The 27,687-nt window shown below is 36.9% G+C and overlaps 4 protein-coding genes across 5 annotated transcripts in view; 1 reads left to right on the top strand and 3 right to left on the bottom strand.

The window, feature by feature from the left end:
- disp1 (dispatched homolog 1 (Drosophila)) overlaps window positions 1-10,112 on the top strand; it is a 58,921-nt gene extending 48,809 nt beyond the window's left edge. For both annotated transcript variants that reach the window (XM_065256508.1, XM_065256509.1), the window contains exons 3-8: window positions 3,944-3,973; window positions 4,206-4,329; window positions 4,736-4,863; window positions 5,529-5,626; window positions 5,777-5,874; window positions 5,960-10,112. In XM_065256508.1, coding sequence (XP_065112580.1) covers window positions 3,944-3,973; window positions 4,206-4,329; window positions 4,736-4,863; window positions 5,529-5,626; window positions 5,777-5,874; window positions 5,960-9,538 — 4,057 coding nt within the window. In that variant the 3' untranslated portion in view covers window positions 9,539-10,112. The remainder of the gene's footprint in view (window positions 1-3,943; window positions 3,974-4,205; window positions 4,330-4,735; window positions 4,864-5,528; window positions 5,627-5,776; window positions 5,875-5,959) is intronic.
- An 853-nt stretch (window positions 10,113-10,965) lies between these two features.
- Window positions 10,966-18,361, bottom strand: LOC141279860 (toll-like receptor 5). The gene is made up of 2 exons (XM_073811373.1): window positions 16,254-18,361; window positions 10,966-14,081 (listed from the first exon to the last, which is right to left on the bottom strand). Exon 2 carries the CDS (start codon window positions 14,069-14,071, stop codon window positions 11,429-11,431), a length of 2,643 nt encoding a protein of 880 aa, XP_073667474.1. The 5' UTR covers window positions 14,072-14,081; window positions 16,254-18,361; the 3' UTR covers window positions 10,966-11,428.
- Window positions 18,362-18,491: 130 nt separating this feature from the next.
- Window positions 18,492-21,985, bottom strand: LOC141279861 (toll-like receptor 5). The gene is made up of 2 exons (XM_073811374.1): window positions 21,828-21,985; window positions 18,492-20,613 (listed from the first exon to the last, which is right to left on the bottom strand). Exon 2 carries the CDS (start codon window positions 20,601-20,603, stop codon window positions 18,684-18,686), a length of 1,920 nt encoding a protein of 639 aa, XP_073667475.1. The 5' UTR covers window positions 20,604-20,613; window positions 21,828-21,985; the 3' UTR covers window positions 18,492-18,683.
- A 1,330-nt stretch (window positions 21,986-23,315) lies between these two features.
- Window positions 23,316-26,486, bottom strand: tlr5b (toll-like receptor 5b). Its single transcript, XM_065255798.2, has 2 exons — window positions 26,321-26,486; window positions 23,316-26,032 (listed from the first exon to the last, which is right to left on the bottom strand). Exons 1-2 carry the CDS (start codon window positions 26,342-26,344, stop codon window positions 23,372-23,374), a joined length of 2,685 nt encoding a protein of 894 aa, XP_065111870.2. The 5' UTR covers window positions 26,345-26,486; the 3' UTR covers window positions 23,316-23,371.
- Window positions 26,487-27,687: the final 1,201 nt, after the last annotated feature.

Genomic DNA, 27,687 nt, shown 5'->3' with positions numbered 1-27,687 from the left:
TAATGGCTAAATCCAGAAAATATAATTTAAAGTCAATATCAGTGCTCTTTTTTTTTTTTAGTAATAGTAGATCGGAAATTTAGGACGACATCATATTTCCCGTACATTCTCCTGATGCATGCAAGTAATCTACATGGATGTAGATTACTGTTCCTGTCTAAACTTGAATATTTTATAATATCTTTCTGTTTTCAGACCCCTGTCTGATTTGTACCCTGACCTCCACTCGTTCAGCTTGCACTTTAACTCATACTGATGTGCTGTCATTTGACTGCCCTTCATTTTCTATATGAACTTCCTGATCCATAAGCATTGCAGTTAGTTCATAATGACTGGCGTGTTTTATAGATTCCCACGTCTTTACAACATTGTCCTCATTAGTCACTCACTCTCTATTATTATTTCTCAAAGGCTTTTAAAGTTATTATTTCAAGCAAAGCAGAAAATAAAAGTTGCACACACGCGAGAAAACTTTGAAGAACACCAGATGCCTTTTGAAGCATTGTTGTACTTAAGTAAAAAAATTCATCTAAATATCTCATAAATTGAATTTTGAACCATCTCTCAAACACGCCCCTGGATTCCACAGTCTATGACTCAGACATTGACCGTTTTCTGATAACACACTTTATAAATCAGGCTTGTTTTTTTCCCTTAACTCTTTCTCCATTTCTACAGGAAGTGGAGGAAATCTGCTCCTCATTATTTGCTTTTGGGTTGCTTTATTTGATTATGGTGAGTCTGCGTGTACTTTCCTCTTGATTGTACTGAAGGATGTTCATCTCTAGCCTAATGGGCCTCACCTTGTGTAGAATATGCAGATGCATCAAAGCCGTGTCCTCACAACATCTGGTTGTTGTATTAACGTGTCCGCTGAACTTTAAATGGGATTTATGGCCCTTCTGGAAGTCGCCCCGTGGTGAAACGTCTTGGCAGTGGCTTTTGTTCATCTGTGCCTCCCGGTGCCATAGCATCCAGTAATTACAGCATTCCATGGATTCCCCTTGAAGAGCAAAATTTGCACCCATCTATTGGCCCTGTGACCCCTGGCATCTCACAGTTAAAACCCTTACAGCACAGTGATTCATAAATGCTTTGAATTAATTATAAACCCCTTAACTGGCAGTGTTGGAGAAAGTTACTTTTAAAAGTAATGCATTACAATATTAAGTTACTACCCCAAAAAGTAACTAATTGCGTTACTTAGTTACTTTTCATGGAAAGTAATACTTGCTTTACTTTTGCGTTACTTTTGCGTTACTTTTTCTTACTTGGCTGAGGCTTGATCTCTTTCAGGCCTTGCATGTGTTTATTATGACTCAAAAGTTCTACATTAAGAAATCGCATTTTCCATCACAAAAATGACAAGCTTTGGCCTCCCATCTCAGTTTTTGACTCAGGCACGCATGCATAGTGCGTAATTCTACGTGACTACGTTCAGTTTAATTCAGTACATTATTTTAATTACATTATCAAATTAATTAAACTTAAAAGTAACTCACATTACTTAAAAAAAAGTAACTCAAATATTAATGTGTACATTTATAAAGTAATGCGTTACTTTACTTGTTACTTCATAAAAGTAATATTACGTAATGCACGTTACTTGTAATGCGTTACACCCAACACTGTTAACTGGTGCTGTCCCGTGAGCGGCACACCTGAGATTACATCAATATTTTGCATGTAAATTTTAATCTATCACAAAAAACTATACATTGTTGGAAAGGTCTAATGTTGCGTTTTCACCAGACGCGGTAGAGGCGGCAAATTTGGTATTCGCGCGTAGTTGGACGCTTGAACATTTGAGTTTACTCGCTTCATTCGCGCGTGAAATTCTGGTTTCCTGTAATCACGTCACCACTACAGCAAGGTCCTGATTGGTTAACGCGGCGTGGAAATCCGCCGAAGTTCAGATTTTTCAACTTGCGCGTTTCCCGTGGCAACCGTGTATCGCGCCACAGGATGCCTAATCGCGTCTTTGCAGTAAACGCAGCATAAGAATGTAGTTTTTATATTTCAAAACATAAGCAGTAATAATAATGCAGTGACAGTAATTTATTAATTTGTGACAAGAGTATGCAGCAAACCACTGACACCTAGTGGCCGTTGTTGGTAAAACCACTAAAAGTGTAACACAAAACCTTTTTTGTGATCATTTTATGTATAAAATATATACTATATTGCATTATTTTTATTTATTACCACAAATGTAAACTGCTATAACAATTTTTTTATTTAATTTTTCACCTCCAGCCACTTCCATGAAAAACTTGAAAGTGTCTTCTTTAATTAAAACTAGACCAAGTTTAGGTTTCTAGACCAAAAAAATAGTTATGTTAATTTGAAGGGAACATCACCCCCCCACTCAAAAAGGGCTGCGCCATTTAAAGGCAGAGTGCACTGAAAAACACTTTGGAAAAAGACAGTCGGGCCGACTTCCAAAACACACTTGTAGCCGATCAGCAGTAAGAGGCGTGTCTACGGAACAACATCGTAGCCTAGGTTGCGTATGTGTGGGGCGGGTCTATCAAAAGAAGGTCCAGATTCTATTGGGGTAAGGGCGTGTTTGTTTTTGTGATTTCAAATGTCCACATTGGCTTTCAGAGATCATGGACTTTAAGGTGTTAAAGCGATTAAATCATTCACCAGGTCTATTAAAATCCTTTTGTGCATGCATATCTAGATGATATGAATCACTATTGCACGATTTTGTAAAGATTTGAAAATTCTGCACCTGTTTGTGTTGACATTTAAAGGTAGGGTAACACATTTTGAAAAATGCTAACGGTAGCCGCCTAGCAATGAAATCCCGATCCCACCCTCAAGTCAAATCGCCATCCAAAGTCACGCCTCTTTCCAAACACATGAACACGCACAGATCAGACGGTCACATCTCATGTCTCATTCACCAGTGAGAAAACTTTGCAGTACAAAGTCGAATAACACTTCCAAAATAACCAAACAACTGGTTTACATCAGAATTAGTTTAAGCACACGTTCGGTTGTGTAGACGTAGTAACTATATCGTTATGCTAATCCGGAAAACGAACACAAATTTCATAAGCAACACAATGGTTCATCAAAGTAGAATATCTGAATCCATCTCAATACAAACATATTGCGTACCTACCTTACCAAAGTAAACAGTGCAACGACCCTTTCAGACCCTTTGCCTCCTGCAGCTGTTTCATCTCGCGGTAAAGCAGTAAAGTTACAGATGTTAATTTGGGTTTTTGCTCTTGCTGATCCAAGCAGTTTTTGCTGTTGTTGTTATAAAATGTCTTTCATTGTGTGCCCTCTGTGTAGGTTGTCAATTCAGCAGAAAAGTTTGCTGTTCTCGCTGTTTACAGACAGGAGATGAGCGCACGTGAACGCGCCGATGACGTATGGTGTCTGCGTGGACTCGCTGCGCTGTGGGCATTCAAATTACGCTTACGTATGAGGGACAAAAATGGAAACGTCCGTTCGGACCGAAATCTATGATTTGTTGAACATTTTTTGGTCCTACGCCTTTCACAGATGACATACATTTCTACAAATACATTTAAACAACTTAACACAGTGATTGCTATCAGGATGTGAGGAGACTTTTAACCGGCATAACAAAAAATGTTTCAGGAGCAAATCTGTTACCCTACCTTGAATCCGTCTGTTTATTGTTTGTGTGATTGTCGACAGCTGTGTTTGATTGTGGCATTTGTTCATACCAAAAACAGCCTCAGTAATGAAGCAGACGATGGTTTTAGATTGAAATAGCAGCAGAAACATCTGACAGGACTTAAGAGACAGCTGTGATTTCCTCTTATGAGTGTTTGAACAGGAAGATTTCAACCACATAAGAGTCACTTTAATAAAACATGTCTCTCCACACGCAGGTAGTTTTAATTGACTGTTTGGCTTTTAAATCTAGTCTGATCTGTTTTACTTCTGTGTATTTCAGCCCCCCGAGGCCTTTTCGGTGTCCCAGAAGGTAAGACTGCTATTTTCATCTCTCATAAAATTCTCCTGTTGTTTAAGATAAAGATTTTTATTGTATTGTTTCCCCGAAACAACACCAAGTATTTATCGTCAATATAATGATTAACAGCTTTCACGTAGGAGTCGTTGAAACCCTTGAAATGATTTGTAGACATGCATTAATTTGACAACACAAAGTTCTTGTGCTAATTATGTGTCCTACATGACTTTCTCTGACTTTCAAGTTATGCTGAGCTCATTGCTGATTGGCCGGTGGTGGTATTGGGTGTGTGTACCGTGCTTATCGTGATTTGTGCTCTGGTTGGTATTCTCGTACCCGACCTGCCCGACTTCTCAAATCCGCTGCAGGTAAAATCACATTTTCCACCATATCAGAAAAAGTTTACTTTAACCAAAAAGTAAAAACTTTATTTACTTCAGTCTTTCATTCCTGTCCTCAAGTTATCATTGCATTTACATTTACATTGGATGATAAAAGCTTTCGTAAAATGATTCAAAGTGACTTACAGTTGAGGAAAACAACGAGCAAAACGTCTTATTAAAAAGGCAATGAACAACAAGTACTAGCATTGCAAAGTTTCAGTCACAACATTTAGATATAAATAAAACAATTGACATCATTAAGCTCTCCAAGCACCTAACATAGAGATCACTTTTAACTATCACATTTTTTGTTGTTGAATGTCCCGTTTTAAGTCATATTATGCAAACATTATCTTGTGTTCAAATTATACGTGTATCATTTTTCTTTCAGGGATTTGAACCGAGGGGCACAGCAATAGGCCAGCGACTCGTCACATGGAACAACATGGTGAAAAACACCGGCTACAAGGCAACGCTGGCCAACTACCCCTTTAAATACGCAGATGAGCAGGCCAAAAGGTAACCGAGTTCACTTCTTATCTGCTAACCAGATTTCCTGCATATATACGCCCTGAAAAACTCTTGCTGACTGATGCGAGCCAAAAGAGGATTAAGACTTGGGCCAAGTTGGGCTGAAATTAAGAGATTGTATCAGACTATCCCCGTAATGAGACCTGTGTTAGCAGTATCATGCCTCGTCTGATCCGGATCAATGTGAGTTGGATTATAGATCATGACAATGTTAGTTAGTGTCCGTAAGTCATAGCTAACCGCACAACTCTGCCCTTTGATTCTCTACAACGGAATGTGCTGTCAGAGATTCTGCTCTATAATAGTGATTTAGTCATTCGAATCATAAAAAGAAATCCGAAATGACCCAAATTACTTTTTTACCTGAACCTGATGTGCATGAATAATTTATTTTAAAGAAGAAACTGACAAACCCAAAAAACATAGACTTGAGTCTGACCCGACCCAGTGGCAATTTTTTTATACCTGACTTGTGTCCGAGGCAAACATCAAACTTTCAGACCCAAACCCACTAAGGTCGGACCTCTGGTTTTTGGATTTAAGTGGAACCGTGAAGACCTCTACTTTATTTAACAAGGGTCCTACAGATAAAAGTAATTATGAAAATATAGTTCAATCAGATGTTTAATTTCTAAACACCATTACCTTTTCAGTCACCAAGATGATCATTGGTCAGAAGATCACTACGATAGAAAGAAAAGACAAGCGGAGTGGGATTTCAGTAAAGACAGTTTCTTTTGTGATGTACCAGGTACGTGTCTATCCGTCATATGAATCACTACATGCTTTAGAAATGAAATGATGTAACATTAGCTCAAATCTGCCACCTGGAGGACCATCGAGGTAAGACCTCTAGTCATAAGGACTGGACATTTAATCAGCAATTGTTCTTTCCCAACAGGTGACCGCTATTCCAGAATCGTTTTTGCATCTGTAGAAGGAAAGAACTTGTGGAACATACAAGCAATCAAATCCATGTGCAATTTTGACAATACACGGGTATGCACAAGTTTGTTGTATTAGAAATGTGATTGTAGAAAATGTCTGTACTGCTGTTTCACTATTCCTATGTCTGGCTTTCTAGGTTCGTTCTCATCCCCAATACTTGGATTTGTGCCAGCGTACCACCGCTGCATCCTGCTGTCCCAGCTGGACACTTGGGAACTACATAGCCGTTCTCACTAACAAGTCCTCTTGCCAAAAGATCACAGAGCGAGATGTTTCCCATACCCTAAAGATTCTGCGGTCCTGTGCCAAGTATTACCAAAATGGTACCCTTGGACCTGAGTGCTGGGATATGAACACACGCAAGAAGGACCTCAAGTGTGGCAACGTTCCTCGGAAATGTACAAAGTACAATGCTGTGTATCAGATTTTTCACTTTTTGGTGGACAAAGACTTTCTAAATCCAAAGGCCTCAGACAACCTTTCACCTAGCCTCAAATACAGCATGTTATTCTCCCCGACTGAGAAAGGGGAAACTATGATGAACATTTACTTGGACAACTTTGAGAATTCAAACTCTTCAGATGGGATCACAACTATTACAGGAATTGAATTTGGCATCAAACACAGCTTGTTTCAGGACTACCTACTGACAGATACCATGTATCCTGCCATAGCTATTTTGATAGTGTTAGTGGTCATGTGTGTCTACACAAGATCGATGTTTATCACCCTTATGACCATGTTTGCCATCATCAGTTCGCTAATTGTCTCATACTTTCTGTACCGTGTGGTCTTCAGCTTTGACTTTTTCCCCTTCATGAATCTTACGGCGCTCATTATACTGGTGGGAATTGGTGCCGACGATGCATTCGTGCTCTGTGACGTCTGGAACTACACGAAGTTGGACAAGCCCAATTCTGAACTCTCTGAAACTGTTAGCGTCACACTGCAGCATGCAGCACTCTCAATGTTTGTCACCAGCTTCACCACAGCTTCTGCCTTCTATGCCAACTACGTGAGTAACATTACAGCCATTCGCTGCTTTGGCATTTATGCTGGCACCGCTATCCTGGTTAACTACATATTGATGGTCACCTGGCTGCCAGCTGTGGTAGTCCTACATGAGCGATACCTGGTCAATGTCTTCACATGCTCAAGATCACAACACAACCAGACACATGGAACAGTGAGGTTTTGGACGAGCCTGTGCCAAATGGTCAACAAGTGTCTTTTTGCCATTTCGGAGGCCTCAAGGATTTTTTTTGAAAAAGTATTGCCTTGGGTCGTGATTAAATTACGCTACTTATGGCTCTTGTGGTTTTTGGCCATGACATTGGGAGGTGCTTATGTTGTTTGCGTGAACCCCAAGATGAAACTGCCCTCTCTGGAACTGTCAGAATTTCAGGTATTTCGCTCCTCCCATCCTTTCGAACGCTACGATGCAGAGTACAAAAAACTCTTCATGTTCGAACGAGTCAACCACGGGGAAGACCTTCACATGCCGATCACCATCATTTGGGGAGTTACTCCACTCGACAGTGGGGATCCCCTCAACCCCAAAAACAAGGGAAAACTAACACTTGACACAACCTTCAACATTGCAAGTCCTGCAAGTCAGGTGTGGATTCTCAATTTTTGCCAAAAGCTTAGGAACCAAAGTTTTGTGTTCCAGTCCGAGGAGCAAGATTTTACTAGCTGCTTCATGGAGACTTTCAAGCAGTGGATGGAGAACCAGGACTGTGATGATGCACCAGTTTATCCTTGTTGTAGTCAGTCTACATTCCCTTACAGGCAAGACGTCTTTGAATTGTGCATCAAAAGAGCCATTATGGAGCTTGACAGAAGCACCATTTACCACCTTGACAGCAAGACACCAGGGCCACGCTTTGACATCAATGATACCATTCGAGCAATTGTGCTCGAGTTTCAAAGTACCTACCATTTCACTCTGGCTTATGAGAAAATGCATCGATTCTATAGGGAAGTGGATTCTTGGATTCAGGAAGAGCTGAGGGAGGCACCTGAGGGACTTAGCTACGGATGGTTTGTAAGCAACCTGGAATTCTATGACCTACAGGACAGCCTATCAGATGGCACTCTAATTGCTATGGCACTCTCTGTGGTAGTGGCTTTCAGTGTTATGCTTCTGACCACTTGGAATATCATCATCAGCCTCTATGCCATTATCTCCATTGCAGGAACCATATTTGTCACAGTTGGATCGCTGGTGCTCCTGGGTTGGGAACTGAATGTGCTTGAATCGGTGACTATCTCCGTTGCCGTGGGACTCTCAGTGGACTTTGCTGTCCATTATGGTGTAGCGTACCGCCTCGCTCCGCAACCAGACAGGGAAGGGAAGGTGATATTCTCCTTGAGCAGAATGGGCTCCGCTATAGCTATGGCGGCACTCACGACCTTCGTTGCGGGTGCAATGATGATGCCTTCTACTGTTCTGGCTTACACTCAGCTTGGCACCTTTCTGATGCTCATCATGTGTATTAGTTGGGCTTTTGCAACTTTTCTCTTTCAATGCATGTGTCGCTGCTTGGGACCACAGGGTACCTGTGGACAGATTCCTTTACCAAAGAAACTCCAGTGTTACGCTTTCGCAGAGCGCACGGCTGAAACTCCATCTAATCAGAGCTACGCGAGCAAGTACCCGATGGATAAGACGAGAGGAGAGATCGGGCACGAACACTTTGAACTTGAACCCTTGGCGCTAAATGTCCGAAATAAGGAAAAGGTATCCGATGAGGACCAGCAGGCCTGCACCCAGTTGCACAATGGGATCGTTTCTCATCCCGCTACCTTGTGCACACCTGACCCTCCCTTGCAAAGCAACACTGACCCAAGAAAACCAAATTCTGACCTTGAGAATGGATTACTAGCAACAGAACTTGCGCATCTTCAACAGTACGCTTATGGTGTAAGGTGCACCTGTGAAAACTCTGTGCCTCAGTATATAAGAGAGAGACGAAGGACTCAATATCATCCCTGCAGCCAGTCTGGTGAAACCTCATGCCATGCTAAACATTTTGCTTCAATGACAAATCATTTACCTGTGGGGCGCAATGCTCAGTCCACGGCAGATGCAACGCACGCACCTGCTGGGTGTTATGTGAACTGTGGCCACATCCATCATTGCATGCAGAACCAAACAACAAAGCCAGCCACACACAGATGTTTGTCTGATGGTTACAGCACACATGCAGTGCACCTTTTGCATCAGGGACCGCTGTCTGATACGGCACAAGACGAGTCTTATATCAGTGCGTGTGGTCCCAATTTTTCTCTAACAGAAGGCATAAACATTCTAGATCAAAGTCAAGGTCCAGATGTTCAGTGCTGTGCATCACCTGACACGACTACAGGCTGTGCAGTTAACCATGATACAGGGAACCAAGTGCAAAATTCCCAGACCCCTCAAAACATGACATGGGACCATATAAAGACAAAAGTAAATGGCACTTGTGTTGTGGTAAAGGACAGTAGCGACCCTAATGAACCGATTCCAGTTACATCAGAAGAAAGTGCCAAAAGCATTCAGTGTAACAAAGACGATAATGAAAGGGTAGAGCTTGCCTCTCCCAAAAAACACAGTTGTTTTAAAAAGACTGTAAAATCAAAGTGCAATTCTGTAGAGTTTCACAAGTCAAAAGCCAGCATGCCTACTATTGCCATGTATTCAAAGGCCTCGTCAGAGAGTTTATGCTAATATTTAAAATCTGTTCACTTTAATGAAATGTAAGAGGTGTATTGATTTCTAAATCTTATGTTTATTGACCAACCATTTATTACTAGTCACTTATATTTGGAAAATATGTTTATATAAAAGAGACTGACCTGCTGGCTGGTGTTGTGTGATGTCTGTGTATTTTAGATGTTTTTTTACATTTTGGCCAAAGGCCTGCGATTTTTCATAAGTAACAGAAAAACGTGTTTATTTTGCTGTACATTTCATTCATGTGTGTGTTTGTGTGTCTGTATGTCTTGTGTATGTATTTGAGTCATGCACTTTTCATTGTTAATGCTGATTTAAGTGTTTTGCCTATAAAGTTTTACATAATTTTACAAGTAAACCCCAGTAAATTGATGGTAAATGTTTAAGAGGATGGCACCATGTGCTGTCTAAAAGTTCAAGTGTCTCTACTTTCCTTGCTGGTTGAAAAGACAAAATGCAGTGAGTGAACATACTTAATTTGTGCTTTCATCCAGCAGAGGTCACCATTGATATGTTTCTCTCAGACGTGCCCTTATTACCCAGTCATTATTAAACACAGGCCATATCAGTGCAGGACTCTTTTAGAACAGTTTTTATTCTCATCTATACTTTGCACTACAGTTTAAAGTCCCTGTGAACAGGAAGTTGCGAACGACTTCCGTGCAGTGACGTATTTCCATATGAAACGTAATATCACATGAGGAAAACAGAATGCATGGTTTGTGCTTTCTACTGTGAATTGATTGGATATTGAAAAGTAGTAATTGTAATTGAAACTTACAGCAAACAGACAGGTGGAAGGGGCGGGATTAACGGTTGTTCCTGCCCAAGCCATCTACGTCATCATAAAAGAATCGCCACAAGAGGGCGGAAGTACATTTTCAGATTTTGATTAAAGTTTATGAGGGCACATTCATTTTTATAAGAATAATGATAATTGTTTATAATAAATACTACAATATTCTATCAAAAAATAAGACGTGTCAGTTTTGATTTCATGGGGACTTTAACTGTAAACTTAAGTTGTTTGTATTAATGAATATTTAGTTACATAATCCATCTTTAGAAATAATCAAACATATCTATTTATTGTCAAACCAAAATTTATTTGGACACCAAATATAATTTTTTATATTTTTTAAAAGTGGGTGGATACTATAGTTAATTGAGGATTGGAAAATATACTATACACTAAAATTATTTAGACACTTTCTTTTTTTAAGTATTTTTTTTCTTTAATTTCTGATGGGACCTTTTTACACCACAGACTGAACCATATTAAGCATTGCTTGGTAATTGGTTGGTCAAAATTGGTGTTGTATAAATTGTGTAATTGCGTACATACATTTTACAACTGTTTATCCTACTGTAATATATTTGTGAGACAGTCTAACAGAGCCATGACCAAAACCAGTAAAATATCAGATAGTTTAACTATTAAGTTTTATTACCATTATCTAAATACAGCAAGTAAGTATTTATTATTTTTGCATTTACAATAAATATAAAAAATCTGCCTAGGATTATACTATAAAATAAATAACTGAACACAAAATAAACCAAACTTTACAGTACTTTCACAAACTACACTGTATAACAAAATTCTGTAGAAATTACAGTATTTCTGGGAGCAGTTTGTCAGTAACTTACTGTAGATTTAAATTAGTTATTTATTGGCAACAGTTTGTTCGAGGGTAAATGAACATTAAACATTAAAAACATATCAAAAAAATTTACATTCTGTAAAGACAAAGACTTGTTAATGTTTAATGTTCATTTTTCTTTGAGCAAACCTTTGCTAATAAATTAAATAAAAAAAATCTACAGGAAGTTACTGGCAAACTGCATCATAACAACAGCAAATGTTTTACAGTGTAACAATAATCAAACTGCAGTCTCTGCATGAACATTTGTTTTTTGAGGCTGTAATTCAGCAGTCTCTTTTTTGGGTCCTTTTGCTTGCGTTTGTTTCACTTTAGCATCTTTTCTGATATTATTGACAAGCTGCTCATAAAACCACTCAAAGTCTTGGCTGTCATCGGGCCACATAAGATATCTCCTGTTCCCAATGTAAGATCTTACTTGTTCATACTTGAGTAACTTGTAACGGGGTATGTTCCCCACCACCAAAACCAGCAGAACGTCCTTCAGCTCCACTAGCATCCTGCACTGCGCCAGTGTGAAGGTCTCTAAACACCAGCCATCCTTCAGGAAACGTTCAGACACCACAAAGAGTGTTTTTCGACTACTCTCAATAGCATTTCTGATGTTGGTCAGATGATCTTCACCAGGCATGAAGTCTCGCTCTTCAAAGCAGCAGTGGAGAAGATTCTGATCTGAGAACTGTGAGTCCAACTTCTTCAACAAGGCTTTCTCCACCCACTTCATATCACTGGAACTGAAGCAGAGATAAACATCGTACAAGTACTCGTCGGCATCAAGCTCCTCTCGCTTCCCATCCACAACTTTGGCAGTAAGTCTTTTGTAAAGCTTGAAGATGTAACCACGGCGACGGACATAAATGATGATGCTGATAGTGAGTAACGTGATCAATGTGGCAGAGAAAATAAAAAGTCCAAACCTCAGTTTTTCAACATTCTTCTCTTCCTCCTCATCCTCACATTGTATGCTTGATCTCAAAACGGGAACCATGTGCTGATCTTCAGGACTTGCACACGTCACATCTTCAACAGGGTGTATAAGGATCGTGCTAGATTGATTGAGCCACGTTTGAAAATCTTTCAGTTTGCAATCACAGCGAAACTGATTTTGTAGGAGACTGAGATGAGTGAGGGAGCTAAAGAGATGTGGATCTACTGAATAAATTGAATTATATTCCAGATTAAGTAGTTGTAGAGTTTCTGGGAATATACCATTAGGGAGATACTTCAAAGAGTTGAAGGACAAATCTAAAAAGATCAAAGAGGTTAAGCCTTTGAAGACGTCTTTAGGAAGTGACTGCAACAAGTTTGAGCTCAGGGAGAGTTGTTGTAACTGATGAAGGTTATTAAAAACATCTAAACATTCACCGTGTGACCAAAGAACCTCCATACCTGCATAACTAAGATCAAGGATTTGTAGTTTGTGTGACCCTTTTGGACCCTGGTAAGAACAATTCAGTAAACTATTAAAACTAAGAATGATTTCTACCATTCCTGGAAATTCCTGTAGTATCGTGTATAATGCTGACATGGAAGTAAATCTGTTAGAATGCAGATCAAGGGTTGTGAGATTTTTAGCAATGTTTGGTAATCCATACAATGATGTGATTCTGTTTTGACCCAAGTAGAGCTGCTTCAGATTTGGTAGAGTTGCAAACTGATAAACAGTGTGTAAGACATTTCCTGTTAAATATAGGTTTAATAGATTTGCAAGCCCTTGAAGTGATTCATATCCAAGCACCCTTATGAAGTTATAAGACAAATCGAGCACCTGAAGTTTATGTAGATTCATGAAGGTTTTTGAATCGATAGCACTCAGAAGGTTGCTGGACAGGTTCAGCTTTAGTAAATTTGTCATACCCAAAAATGCATTGTTTTCAATTTTGTTGATCTGATTTTGCGCTAATGTAATCTGTTCTAGATCTGACAAAGCACAGAACAAAGAATACGACAGAGAAAAGATACTTGATTTAGACAGATCAAAATTCTTTATACCACTTTCCCGAAGTCCCTTAAAGGTGAATTGATCTGGATCTCTTGAATTATTGTAACCAGAAGATCTACCGATTCTAGTGTCACTGAGGATAAGATGATGGATTTTGGTACCCTTGATGGCATCAAAAAAACGCTTTGCCATGTTTACTTCAAATCCATTTTGAGAAAGATCCAATTCGTTTATGGACATGTTCTGAAATGGGTTTCCACATTTGCCCCATCCTGACCAGTACTGATTCATGTCGTGAAGTCTCATAGACGACAGATTTAAAAGTATGAAACGTTTACCCTGAAAGTTCAGCAGATCTTCCTCACAGATACTCTTCACGGTTGTGAACGAGATATCCAGCGTGTGAAATCTTCTCATGTTTATGAAGAACGGCGCTGGTCTGATTCTTCCTATGTTGTTTTCACTTAAGACTAGGATCTCTAGAGACACCAGAGGTTTGAGGAAATCACCAGACAGAATGGAGTCATCTAAACTACAACCTGTCAGACTGAGATTTTTCAGATTCATTAATCCATTCAAAGCTCCTGTCTCCATTTTCAGCATGAGGTTGTAATCTAAATCCAGTGATATTAGATTGGAGAGTCTTCTGAATGTATTGTTTCTGATCACAAGTCCTGGCATTTGATGTTGTATCCTGAGGATCTGCAGACCTTCAAGATGAGAAAAGGATGTTTCGTTGAGTTTGGTTATATTGTTGTTACTCAGATCCACATAACTTGCATATGTGGGCAGCTCTGGGATTTGTCGAAGACCTCGATCTATGCAGTAAACCTTAGAGCCATCAATGAAACACACAGAAGTGCAGTTTACAATCTGAATGCTGATGTATAATATGAGGATTGATGTGTATCTTGATGTCATTCTGAGAGCTCTGTAAAAACAGTGAACACATGAACAGAAATGTTTGTAAGTAAAATTATATATCATGCAGATCTGAAGACTACAATTAATCCACACTGCCGGAAATAAAGCTACAAAAGCTGTCACCAGGACACTTTCAAAAGGTCCTAATATGTAGCTTTGTGGTACTTATATTCACCCTTTAGGTACAAATGTGTACTATTTAAAAGGGCACCACACCTTAAGAGATTAGTTGTAGTTATAGCGGTGGTTTCCCGGACGGGGATCATCTTAAACCAGGACTTCGTTTAATAAGGAAATATAACTAGTTTTAACAAACATGCCTTACTAAAACATTACTTTGAAGCAAAACAAAGTGCACTGATGTATTTTAAGATATGTCAGTGCAAGTTGTTTTCAGTTTGGACAGTTCTTAAATGTGTTTATGTCTAGGGCTAGTCTAATCCCTGTCTGGGAAACCAACCTGTAGTATCTGTATAGTGTAGCACACTAAAATTTTAGTGGACATTATCTAGTGCACTTATTTAATCCCATAATGCAATGCAATAATGAGCATACAACCCATACACTCTGTACACTCAACAGCTAGCCACTACCCCTTCACTGTGATTTGAGGCGCATGTCAAATAAACTCCTGTGTCTCGACACAAGATGGCGCTCACAGCCCTTTCGCCGCTTGGTGTTCAAATGCACTCGTTATCATTCACTTATTCAAGTGGACTTTATTAGCAAAATAATGTAGGGATTGAGGGTATAGGGGGTTATTTCAGACACACCCATAGAGCCAACTTATTAGGTGCTGTGTCCGAAACCGCTACCTATCTCCTATATAGTGCCTTATATTGGGCGTCTGCCATTTTGTAGTGATGTCCAAAACCATAGACATTATATGTAGACGCCTCATAGACTGACCCTGTCTATTGAAGCTGACTTATCAGCGTGGCCGCCATCTTGGATGGGTCCCCAATGCGTCACACCTGCATTTATTTCTACTGAGGAAGGTGTATCCCCAATAATCATAACTCCCCGAATTTTTACCAGATTTTCACACGGTTTGGTTACACGCACGCAAGTAACATTAGTTACGATTACATAATATTATAAATGTTAAAATAACCACATTTTTTGTTCAATCTTACTTGTGAAAGATAATTCCATGTGATTGGTATCAATACTGTGCCAGTTATTGCAACCGTAAGCTGCACAAAATACAGCGTAGAGTGAGGAGACCCAACTAATATGGCGGTGATGTTTAAGCACGTCATGAGGCATCTACGTATATAATGTCTATGTCCAAAATATTTCTTTTTTGTGGTAAAAGTGCAGTAACCATGGGGTTTTTGGTGTATTGATTATATAAGCAAAACCATATGGTTTTACAACAGTAACCATGGTGTAACTAAGTTACGTTTGTTTTAAAACCATGGTTATTAGTAAAACCATGTTCATTTTCGTAAGGGCTGAGTGAACAAGTTTTACATTTGTTTACTACTTTTTACCCACAATGCTCACTCACTATTTCCCATGATGCAACGTGAGAGCCGGAATCAGCTGACACACCACAAATTTATGGTTATGGTCAACAGTTGTTTTCTACTTCTTTTTTTTATAAACCGATTTAAAAAATGTAACAGTAAATTTTCTAAATATAATAAATATTTTTATTAAAATAACAAATACACATAATAGTAAATAAACATGACAAGCATTTTTTTCTTTATTATCATCTAATACAGTATGATAAATGTGACAAACGGTAAGAAAATAAACTTTACGGTTTATACCACAATCATACAGCCAGACGCGTGAAGATCTTCCCGCGACGATAACGTTAATCTCACTAATTACCTCAGTCTCCGAAATCGGTCCCTCATTTTTGTACACTTTATAGTGGACTCAAATGTCATTCGTTCGGAAATAGTGAACTAGAGAACGATGCGGACACAGAAAATATTTTATCATTAGTTAAACTGTTACGTTATGTAAACTTGTTTTGCTCAGACTTTTTAAGTTCCGAGCAAATGAAAGGCTACAACATAAATTAAATATTCAAAACATTATACCTTGAAACGACGTAACCGATGAACGAAATGCATAAATAAAACACTGAATTATCATTTCATAGATTTAATACAAAAGCTTAAGTCTAATAATAAAACCATGCGATAGTTGAGTGTCTTACCGGTTCAGTTCCTAACTTTTGAATCCATAAAGTTTTTCTGTCAAGATTAAGTTTAACGGTTCAGATCCGTACAGAAACTCTCCATGCTCCATTTCTGTGTGATTTGTGAAGTAGGAAACAGTGATTGTTGCTCAATGCGTCGTGTGTTCCGGTTAGATTTCCTCATCACTCGACTTCCACTTTGGAAAACGTGCAGTTCTTGAGTCAATATCACTATAAAGTGCCGTTTGCTCTCCTCATCAGAATCACTCAGTATCATGAATGTAATCCAAAATAATTAAATTCTGGGGTGTTATAATAAATGGCCAAACATTTACACACATAATTAAAAGTCTCTTTACATATGTTTTTCCCATTTTATACCATTTTCTTTGATTGGATGTATGCGATTTTGGCATGTCCCCGACTCAGCTAACTTAGTGAGTGTAAAAGGTGAATAAATGACATAAAATTCAAAATCTAGATTTTTCTTATTGTCCTCAACAAGTTATTTTTATAATTTATATTCAATTTTCATAATAATATTAAGCATTTTTAACTTGTCCCTGAAATTGCTGTCCACCCTGTCATTTTGGGGTAAACGCCCCTTAAAAAACCAACTTATGTAGTCAATGACATCCACTCCCCCATTTGGTCTTTCATCAGTAGAGGTTAAAACATATAATGCACACACAGTAAACATCTACACTTATTTTTCCTTATTTTCATCATATTGTGTTTGTAGTTGCGTGTTGCGTCAAGTTTAAAATGTCCACCCTGTCATTATGAAATATTAATTAACATAAAACTTTGCAGAAAATCTAAATATGTATTTTAAACAGTGCACAGTCAGCTTCAACACTGAACCACTTAGCTAACTGCAGCTACATCATATGTTCATTAAATGCTACATTTAGCAAAAAATGTCCACCCTGTCATGAAAATTTAAATTGAATTTGCATGACAGGGTGGACAATTTTTTATAGGTTTGTTTGTATGGAGTCTGTTTGCAATTAATTTATAAAAAGTGCTGGAGCTTGACCCATATGCATTTCTAACAGCATAGGGTCTTTTTAATACAAACAATATTAAGTTAAATGGAAAATCTTAGATTTTTGGTGGGGTAATTTTGCAATCTCAAAGGCACTTTATAGTGATATAAATGAGTGAGTAAATGATGAGAGAACTTTCATTTTTTGGCCAAACTATCTCTTTAATTTGATCCAATAGCTGGGTATGTACATTTTTGACCGAAAGGTTGTGTGCATGTCTTTAACCCCAAACAAGTGATGTCAAGCTTTAAATAAAATGTGACCCTGTAAAACCCACTTAAAGCCAGGTTTTGTGAGAATATTATATCTTTAATATTGACTGAGTAAGATCACATCAAAGTGAAATCAAACGTTGATGCTCTTAATCTGATCATATGAGACTTTAATCTGGATTTCACTGAGAGGGTCACATATAATTAATTTTTTTGTATACAGAACAAACACACAATATGAAACTGGTAAGGGCTGATAACCTATGTAAGAGTAAACAGGGATTGTGTGTACTTAGTTAATTTAATTCAGACTTTGATACTGCTATGTGCATTTATGTTTCAGTTCTTTTTAATATTGGGTTATGAAGAATGAATAGTTTTGTCCAGGGAATTTACAAGTGAAATGTGTGTCCTGAAATTTATCAATAAGTCTCATTAACGAAGCATACCGATTTACCTACTTGATATAAACTTGCATTGAACTGAGTTTTATTTTGCTTGCGTCAATATTAGCTTAGTAATACAAATAAAACCATGTGTTTCGACATTGATTGATGTTCAGTACACTATGTTTCCAAGACATGAACTGTCTGTTCTTCACAGTTCTTTCAAATGTCAAAATCAGTGTAGAAACCATCAGCCTACAGTGTTGCTAAAGAGGAAATATACATTTCAACAGTGGCTTCCTGCTTTTAGACACTAGGAAATATCATAAAATTACAAAAACATCTTTAGTAAGTTTATGTGATCCATACACTGATTCATTGACCTTGTGGTATAAGTGCAAAAGAAAATATAATGCATTATAATTTGGAGGGCAACTATCAAGTAGTTATAAAGCATTACTGAATCTTACTTACTGTGGGCTATAAAACATTTATTACAAATCATAGGCTAATGCATCACCATATGAAATGAAATTCAGCATTCTTATTAAGTCTACCCATTTGGAAACCTAAGAGAGGCACATTTGCTAATGACAGACCGAGTCTTGGTAAAGTAAAAATATTTTATATTTCACATGAAATCTCTGACAGACTTTACACCATAATCAAACTGCAGTGTCAACATGAAGATATAACCACGGCGACAGACGTAAATGATGATGCTGATGGTGAATAACGTGATCAATGTGGCAGAAAAAATAAAAGACCAATTCTCAGTTTTTCAACATTCTTATCTTCCTACTAATCCTCACATCGTATGCTTGATCTCAAAACGGGAACCATGTGCTGATCTTCAGGACTGGCACACGTCACATTTTCAACAGGGTGTACAAGGATCGTACTAGATTGATTGAGCCACGTTTGAAAATCTTTCAGTTTGCAATCACAGCGAAACTGATTTTGTAGGAGACTGAGATGAGTGAGGGAGCTAAAGAGATGTGGATCTACTGAATAAATTGAATTATATTCCAGATTAAGTATTTGTAGAGTTTCTGGGAATATACCATTAGGGAGATACTTCAAAGAGTTAAAGGACAAATCTAAAAAGATCAAAGAGGTTAAGCCTTTGAAGACGTCTTTAGGAAGTGACTGCAACAAGTTTGAGCTCAGGGAGAGTTGTTGTAACTGATGAAGGTTATTAAAAACATCTAAACATTTCCCTTGTGACCAGAGAACCTCAATATATGTGTTTCTAAGATCAAGGATTTGTAGTTTGGGTGACCCTGTTGGACCCTTGTTATAACAATCCAGTAAACCATTATAACTGAGAATGATTTCAACCATTTCTGGAAATTCCTGTAGTATCGTGTATAATGCTGACATGGAAGTTAATCTGTTAGAATCCAGATCAATGGTTGTGAGATTTTTCCCAATGTTTGGTAATCCATACAATGATGTGATTCTGTTTTGACCCAAGTAGAGCTGCTTCAGATTGGGTAGAGTTGCAAACTGATAAACAGTGTGTAAGACATTTCCTGTTAAATTTAGATTTAATAGATTTGCAAGCCCTTGAAATGATTGATGTCCAAGCACCCTTATATTGTTATAAGATAAATCGAGCACCTGAAGTTTATGTAGATTCATGAAAGTTTTTGAATCGATAGCACTCAGAAGGTTGCTGGACAGGTTAAGCTTTAGTAAATTTGTCATACCCAAAAATGCATCGTTTTCAATTTTGTTGATCTCATTTTGTGCTAATGTAATCTGTTCTAGATCAGACAAAGCACCGAACAATGAATACGACAGAGAAAAAATGTATGATCTGGAAAGATCAAAAATCTTAACACCACTTTCATTGAGACCTCTGAAGGTAAATCTGTCTGGATCTTTTAAATTTATATGACCAAAAGAACTACCCATACTGCTACTGTCACTGAGAATAAGATGATGGATTTTGGTACCGGTGATGGCATCAATGAAACGCTTTGCCATGTTTACTTCAAATCCATTTTGAGAAAGATCCAATACGTTTATGGACATGTTCTGAAATGGGTTTCCACATTTGTCCCATCCTGACCAGTACTGATTCATGTTGTATAGTCTCATAGACGACAGATTTAAAAGTTTGAAACGTTTACCCTGAAAGTTCAGCAGATCTTCCTCACAGATACTCTTCACGGTTGTGAACGAGATATCCAGCGTGTGAAATCTCCTCATGTTTATGAAGAACGGCGCTGGTCGGATTCTTCCTATGTTGTTATCACGTAAGATGAGGATCTCGAGAGACACCAGAGGTTTGAGGAAATCACCAGACAGAATGGAGTCATCTAAACTACAACCTGTCAGACTGAGATTTTTCAGATTCATTAATCCATTCAAAGCTCCTGTCTCCATTTTCAGCATGCGGTTGTAATCTAAATCCAGTGATATTAGATTGGAGAGTCTTCTGAATGTATTGTTCCTGATCACAAGTCCTGGTGTTTGATGTTGTATCCTGAGGATCTGCAGACCTTCAAGGTGAGAAAAGGATGTTTCGTTGAGTTTGGTGATATTGTTGATATTGAGATTCACGTAACTTGCATATGTGGGCAGCTCTGGGATTTGTTGAAGACCTCGATCTATGCAGTAAACCTTAGAGCCATCAATGAAACACACAGAAGTGCAGTTTACAATCTGAATGCTGATGTATAATATGAGGATTGATAAGTATCTTGGTGTCATTCTGAGAGCTCTGTAAAAACAGTAAACACATGAACAGAAATGTTTGTAAGTAAAATAATATATCATTGCAGATCTGTAGACTACAATTAATCCACACTGCCGGAAATAAAGCTACAAAAGCCAGTAACATTGTTAACGCATTTTGCTGTACGAACAAAAACAATTCTATATAATATGACATAATTGCAAAAGCAGCACTCAAAGCATGATTATTTATTTTGATTTCAGTATGAGGACGTTTGGTCAATAATAATTTACATGATGCGGTCTGTCCGCTCATCTGATATGGAGTTCACTACATGTATGCTTAGGACGTTTGCATTGTTATAATGTATAGGGACACTTCAGATATAAAAATGGTAAAGCAGTGTTTTATCATTGAAATCTGATAACGTCCTATTAATTTAATAGAATGTTTGGTCATACCAATATGGCGGCGCGGTGGCTTCACAGTTATGACGTCATGTGCAATATTTCCCATTAAACAACGTGAAACAAATGCGTGATTGGAATCAGCTGGAGAATACTGACAGTAAACACCATACATGTATGGTTATACATTTGTGTTGGTGGTACTTAACAATTATTTTATACTTTTTATAAAAATAAAAATAAATGTGATAGAAAGTAGCCTAACTTTTACTTATTTTGAATAACCTATAATAAATATTTTTATTTTGAATATAGTCAATAAACAAGCAGTTGTTTTTGTGTTCTTTATTATCATCTAATATACAGTATGACAAATGTGAAATACGATATACTTTATATATTTTAAATATAGGCCTACTCTCCGTGCGACGGTAAAGTTACTTTCAATATTTTACCTCAGTGTCCGAAATTTTTGTTCACTTCTTTATAGTGGACTCAAATGTCATTCTTTAGGGAATAATGAACGAGAGAACGCTGCGGACACAGATAATCTTTCATCATTAGTTAAACAGTTAAGTTATGCAAACTTATTTTGCTCGGACTTTCTAAGTTCTGAGCAAATTAAAGGCTGTTTGTTAATACCTTATTAATATCCTACTTACGTAAAACAACATAAATTGAATATTCAAACATTTACTACCTCGAAACGACGTATAACCGATGTCTTAATAACCGATAAGCATAATGTCAATAACTGTAAGAAATAAAACACTGGATGATCATTTTAGAGATTTCATACAAAAGCTTTAGTCTAACAATAATAATAAACTGAGCAATAGTTGAGGGTCTTACCGGTTCTTATCTTTTAAACCATAAAGTCTTTCTGTCAAGATTAAGTTTGACACGTCCTCGTTTTCTCTCCAGTCTTCTTTTCTGTGCGTTTTGTTTAAGTTGTTGTGATAGTTGGTAAAGATTATCCCGAGGCATTGAGCAACAATGATCGATGTGACCAGGGAACTATCCAGAATAAAGCGATGGATTGATTAAAATAAATTATTATTTAATCCAAGCAAAACCAAATATATTATATTCAGTAATCAACATATTAAAACCAGCATGAGCTTAAAGATTGAAGATGTGGTACTAGAAAGAGTGATGGAAACAAATTTCTTGAAATAATATTAGACCACAAATTATCCTGGAAACCCCACATCGCTATATTACATAAAACCAAGTATTTTCTAAATAACTCATTTCTTTATATTCTGTTTTGTTCTCTTATTGTTCCATATTTTTCTTATTGTGTTGAAATATGGGGGCATGCCTGTACCACAAACACAAAACCTATTTTTATTTTACAAAAAAAAATAAGGATAGTCAATCATTCAAAATTTAATATTCTGCAATTTTAAAGCAATAAAATTTAAGACTTAGTTTAAATACTGTTGTATTTATGTTTAAAGTCAATAGGAAAATATTGCCAGAAAATGTACTATGTTTGTTCGAAAATAGGGAACAGAAATATAACCTAAGACGAGAGAACTTGTTTAAAAAACAAGTTTGCAAGGGCTGATAACCTGCGCAAGAGTAACCGAGAAAGTTAATTCAGACTTTGAATCATGCATTTATGTTTCAGTTCTTTTTAACATTGGGTTAAGAATGAATAGTTTTGTTTTGTTTCTCAGATAATTTACAAGTGAAATAAGTGTCCTGAAATCTATCAATAAGCCTCATTTATGAAGCATCCAGAATTATTTATTTTAAGTAAACTGTTGCATTGAACTGACCTAGATTTACAGCCCATTACTAATAGATGTCTTGTTAATTGTATCAATATTAGCTTTTCAGTACAAATAAAACCATGTGTTTCAACATGATGTTCAGTACACATGAACTGTTTGTTCTTTACAGTTCTCTCAAATGTCAAAATCCGTGTAGAAAACATCATTGCTAGCCTACGGAGTTGCCAAAGAGGAAATATTCATTTCAACATTGGCTTCCTGCTTTTAGACATTAGGAAGTATTATAGAATTACAAATACAACTTTAGTAAGTTTATGTGATCCATACACTGATTCATTGACCTTCTGTGGTACGTGTGCAAAAGAAAATATAATGCATTGTTTGCATTAATGATTCATTGCTTTAACAGATTACATTTAAGTTTCCACCTCCCAATGCTTTTTAAATATCATGAAAGCATCTCTTAATGTTACTTATTTATATCAAATCATAGGCTAATGCATCACCATATGAAATGAAATTCAGCATTCCTATTAAGTCTACTTATTTGAAACCCTAAGAGATGCACATTTGCTAATGACAGACCAAAGAGTCTTGGTAAAGAAAAAATATTTAATTTTCAACATGAAATCTCTGACATACTTTACACCATAATCAAACTGCAGTGTCACCATGACCATTTGTCGCTTCAGGCTTTAATTCAGTTTCTGTGGTGTTATCCTTTGCTTGTGTTTCTTTAATCTTTGTGTCTTTTCTGATTTTATGTACAAGCTGCTCATAAAACCACTCCAAGTCTTGGCTATCACTGGGCCACACAAGATATGTACTGTTCTCAATGTAAGATCTTACTGGTTTGTATTTGAGTAACCTGTACTGGGGTATGTTCCCCACCACCAAAACCAGCAGACTGTCTTTTAACTCGGCTTGCGCTTTGTTCTGTGCCATTGTGAAGGTCTCTAAACACCAGCCATCATTCAGGAAACGTTCAGACACCACACACAGTGTTTTTCGACTGTTCTGAATAGCATCTCTCATGTTGTTCAGATGATCTTCTCCAGGCATGAAGTCTCGCTCTTCAAAGCAGCAGTGGAGAAGATTCTGATCCGAGAACTGTGAGTCCAACTTCTTCAACAAGGCTTTCTCCACCCACTTCATATCACTGGAACTGAAGCAGAGATAAACATCGTACAAGTACTCGTCGGCTTGAGTATCCTCTCGCTTCCCATCCACAACTTTGGCAGTAAGTCTTTTGTAAAGCTTGAAGATGTAACCACGGCGACGGACATAAATGATGATGCTGATGGTGAGTAACGTGATCAATGTGGCAGAGAAAATAAAAAGTAAAATCCTCAGTTTTTCAACATTCTTCTCTTCCTCCTCATCCTCACATTGTATACTTGATCTCAAGACAGGAACCATGTGCTGATCTTCAGGACTGGCACACGTCACATCTTCAACAGGGTGTACAAGGATCGTGCTAGATTGATTGAGCCACGTTTGAAAATCTTTCAGGTTGCAGTCGCAGCGAAACTGATTTTGTTTCAGACTGAGATGAGTGAGGGAGCTAAAGAGATGTGGATCTAACGAATAAATTGAATTATATTCCAGATTAAGTATTTGTAGAGTTTCTGGGAATATACCATTAGGGAGATACTTCAAAGAGTTAAAGGACAAATCTAAAAAGATCAACGATGTTAAGCCTTTGAAGACGTCTTTAGGAAGTGACTGCAGATAGTTTGATGTTAAAGAGAGTTGTTGTAACTGATGAAGATCATTAAAAACATCTAAACATTTGCCCTGTGACCAGATCATCTCTATAGATGAAATCCCGAGGTTAAGAAGTAGAAGTTTGTCTGAAACTACTGTTGGTCTTTTATCATGACAACTTCCAAACAGGTTCCCTTCAAGATAGAGCGTGTCAATTTTAGGAAATTCCTGAAATATTATGTACAGATCTGACAAGGCAGTTAATTTGTTATATTCCAGATCAAGGGTTGTGAGATTTTTACCAATGTTTGGTAATCCATACAATGATTTGATTCTGTTCTCACCCAAGAAGATCTTTTCTACGTTCGGTAGGGTTGCAAACTGATTCAAGGATTCAAGATGGTTTCCTTTTAAGTTTAAGTTAATTAAATTTAGTAGTCCTTGAAATGATTGATCTCCGATCACCCATATATTGTTATAAGATAAATCAAGCACCTGAAGTTTATGTAGATTCATGAAGGTTTTTGAATCAATAGCACCTAGAAGGTTGTTGGACAGGTTCAGCTTTAGTAAATTTGTCATACCCAAAAATGCATCGTTTTCGATTTTGTTGATCTCATTTTGTGCTAAGTTAATCTCTTCTAGATCTGACAAAGCACCGAACAATGAATACGACAGAGAAAAAATTTTTGATCTGGAAAGATCAAAAATCTTAACACCACTTTCATTGAGACCTCTGAAGGTAAATCTGTCTGGATCTTTCAAATTTCTATGACCAAAAGAACTACCCATGCTACTATCACTGAGGATAAGATGATGGATTTTGGTACCGGTGATGGCATCAAAAAAACGCTTTGCCATGTTTACTTCAAATCCATTATGAGAAAGATCCAATACGGTTATGGACATGTTCTTAAATGGGTTCCCACATTTGTCCCATCCTGACCAGTACTGATTCATGTCGTGTAGTCTCACAGACGACAGACTTAAAAGTGTGAAACGTTTACCCTGAAAGTTCAGGAGATCTTCCTCACAGATACTCTTCACGCTTGTGCGCGAAAGATCCAGCATGTGAAATCTTCTCATGTTTATGAAGAACGGCGCTGGTCGGATTCTCCCGATGTTGTTGTTATCACGTAAGATGAGGATCTCGAGAGACACCAGGGGTTTGAGGAAATCACCAGACAGAATGGAGTCATCTAAACTACATTGTGTCAGACTGAGATATTTCAGATTCATTAATCCATTCAAAGCTCCTGTCTCCATTTTCAGCATGTGGTTGTAATCTAACTCCAGTAATAATAGATTGGAGAGTCTTCTGAATGTATTGTTTCTGATCACAAGTCCTGGTGCTTGATGTTGTATGTTGAGGATCTGCAGACCGTCAAGGTGAGAAAAGGATGTTTCGTTGAGTTCGTTTATATTGTTAATATTGAGATTCAAGAACGCTACATGTGTTGGCAGATCTGGCACCTGGTGAAGACCTCGATCTATGCAATTAGCATTATAGCCATAAACCGAACACACAGATGTGCATTTGATGACCTGAATGTTGAGACAGAAGCCAAGCAAGACGTGAATGAATGTAAATCCCATTCTTAAAGAGAGCTGTGGAGAAAAAGTTTGTTTCAAGTTAAAATCCATTTTATACTCCCACAATAATAACCATTAAACTACAGAACAGAGACTCTCATGTAAACACTTGTATTGTTTGCTTAACAAGTTTAAGGTTCAGTTTAGAGGAAAAAAACATTGAATGCACAATTAAAAAAGAGACTGTAGTGTAAAACACATTATTTTAATATTCATACATGCAGTAACTTAACATGAGATATTTACTACAAAGTTAATGCTTAATATTGATAACAACAACCGAGTGCTAGTTTAGCGTCTTACCTGTTCAGTCATTAATCCATACATTTACTTTAGCGGTTAAGATGAAGTCTTTTAATCTATGTGTTTTCATGTCGATAATTGCGGGCTTTCCTCTGTTTCTCTCATCTGTGTTTCCCAACATTGTGAAGTGGGAAATCACTTCTTACTCAATGATTCGAGTTCCGGTGACGTTTCCTCACGTTTAAACCAAACCATGTTAAGACATCAACTCTTTATCAGCTTGTCAAATAAATATAAAAGTTCAGAACGGTTTACAGTAACACGTGACCATAATCATAGTACATTTATGATCTTTAGCATTACTTGACACGACTTATAATACAGTTTAGCTGTACATTAAATATCAGTTAATGTGTTCCCTGAGGTTCGATCCTACGATCTTTGCGTTGATAAATCATGCTGTGAGAACTAAGATTTGTGTTAAAATAATCGGCATAAATGCTTTTGTCATTATAAATATATAATTAATTATATTAAGTTCAAGGTTAAAGCCTTTATTGTAATATGTTTCTTAATGTCCACATCAATAAAGAACAAAAAACAATAACAGTAATAATTTTAAATATATTAAATGGCCAAAAATATATGTGCTGAAATATGATAAAAAATATATATATTTTTTAAATAAAATATGTTTTAAGCATTTACTTCATCATATTTACGTCATCATTTTTTGTATGTTACAAATCTGTAAATAACAGGTTTGAAAAGGTTACAATTAAAAATATTTATATATTTTTTAATACTTTATATATTTTATACTTGTACTATATTTTAAACTTATACTTTATATACTTGATAATTATACTTTATATATTTTTATTTTATATATTTTAAACTTTATATATTTTATACTTATACTTTATATATTTTATGCTTATACTCTATATATTTTATAAAAACTTTAGTATTTTGGCCAGCTAAAATATATTTTTTTGCTGTATGGGTTTGAAATATAGGCTATATTAATATATAAATGCTAAAACTAAATATATTTTTAAGTTAAAAAAATATATTCAATTAAGGTTTACTTTCTACAAAATGTATTTAGCATATATTTATAACATATTTTTTGCCAGAATTTTTTTTTGACGAATCGGAAAATAATAACGACAATGCGAGTGGTTGATAATAAATTGTATTAATATTTTATCATTGTTGTTTCTAATTAAATGACTTCGAACTACACTTTTATTATTACACTATTCATTCCAACATGAATTTTACCAAGAATAAATAACTGTACAGAAATGGTGCGAAGTCCAGTGTCTGAAGGTTTACAGGACTTACATGAGATTTACATTAAGATAAGATTCTAAAAAGCTAGTTATTTTCATAATTTATGTGATGTAGTTTAGTAAATGACC

The sequence above is a fragment of the Paramisgurnus dabryanus genome, chromosome 12, assembly GCF_030506205.2.
Source record: "Paramisgurnus dabryanus chromosome 12, PD_genome_1.1, whole genome shotgun sequence".
NCBI classification, from domain to species: Eukaryota; Metazoa; Chordata; class Actinopteri; order Cypriniformes; family Cobitidae; genus Paramisgurnus; species Paramisgurnus dabryanus.
This window is presented reverse-complemented; position numbering and strand designations above follow the sequence as displayed.

Bases quoted from the DNA above. Each gene is read 5' to 3' on its own strand.
- LOC141279861 (XM_073811374.1), bottom strand. From the start codon at position 20,603: ATGACACCAAGATACTTATCAATCCTCATATTATACATCAGCATTCAG.
- tlr5b (XM_065255798.2), bottom strand. From the start codon at position 26,344: ATGTATGGATTAATGACTGAACAG. The intron at 26,033-26,320 runs GTAAGACGCTAA...TTTTCTCCACAG, and splicing joins ATGGATTAATGACTGAACAG to CTCTCTTTAAGAATGGGATT.
- LOC141279860 (XM_073811373.1), bottom strand. From the start codon at position 14,071: ATGACATCAAGATACACATCAATCCTCATATTATACATCAGCATTCAG.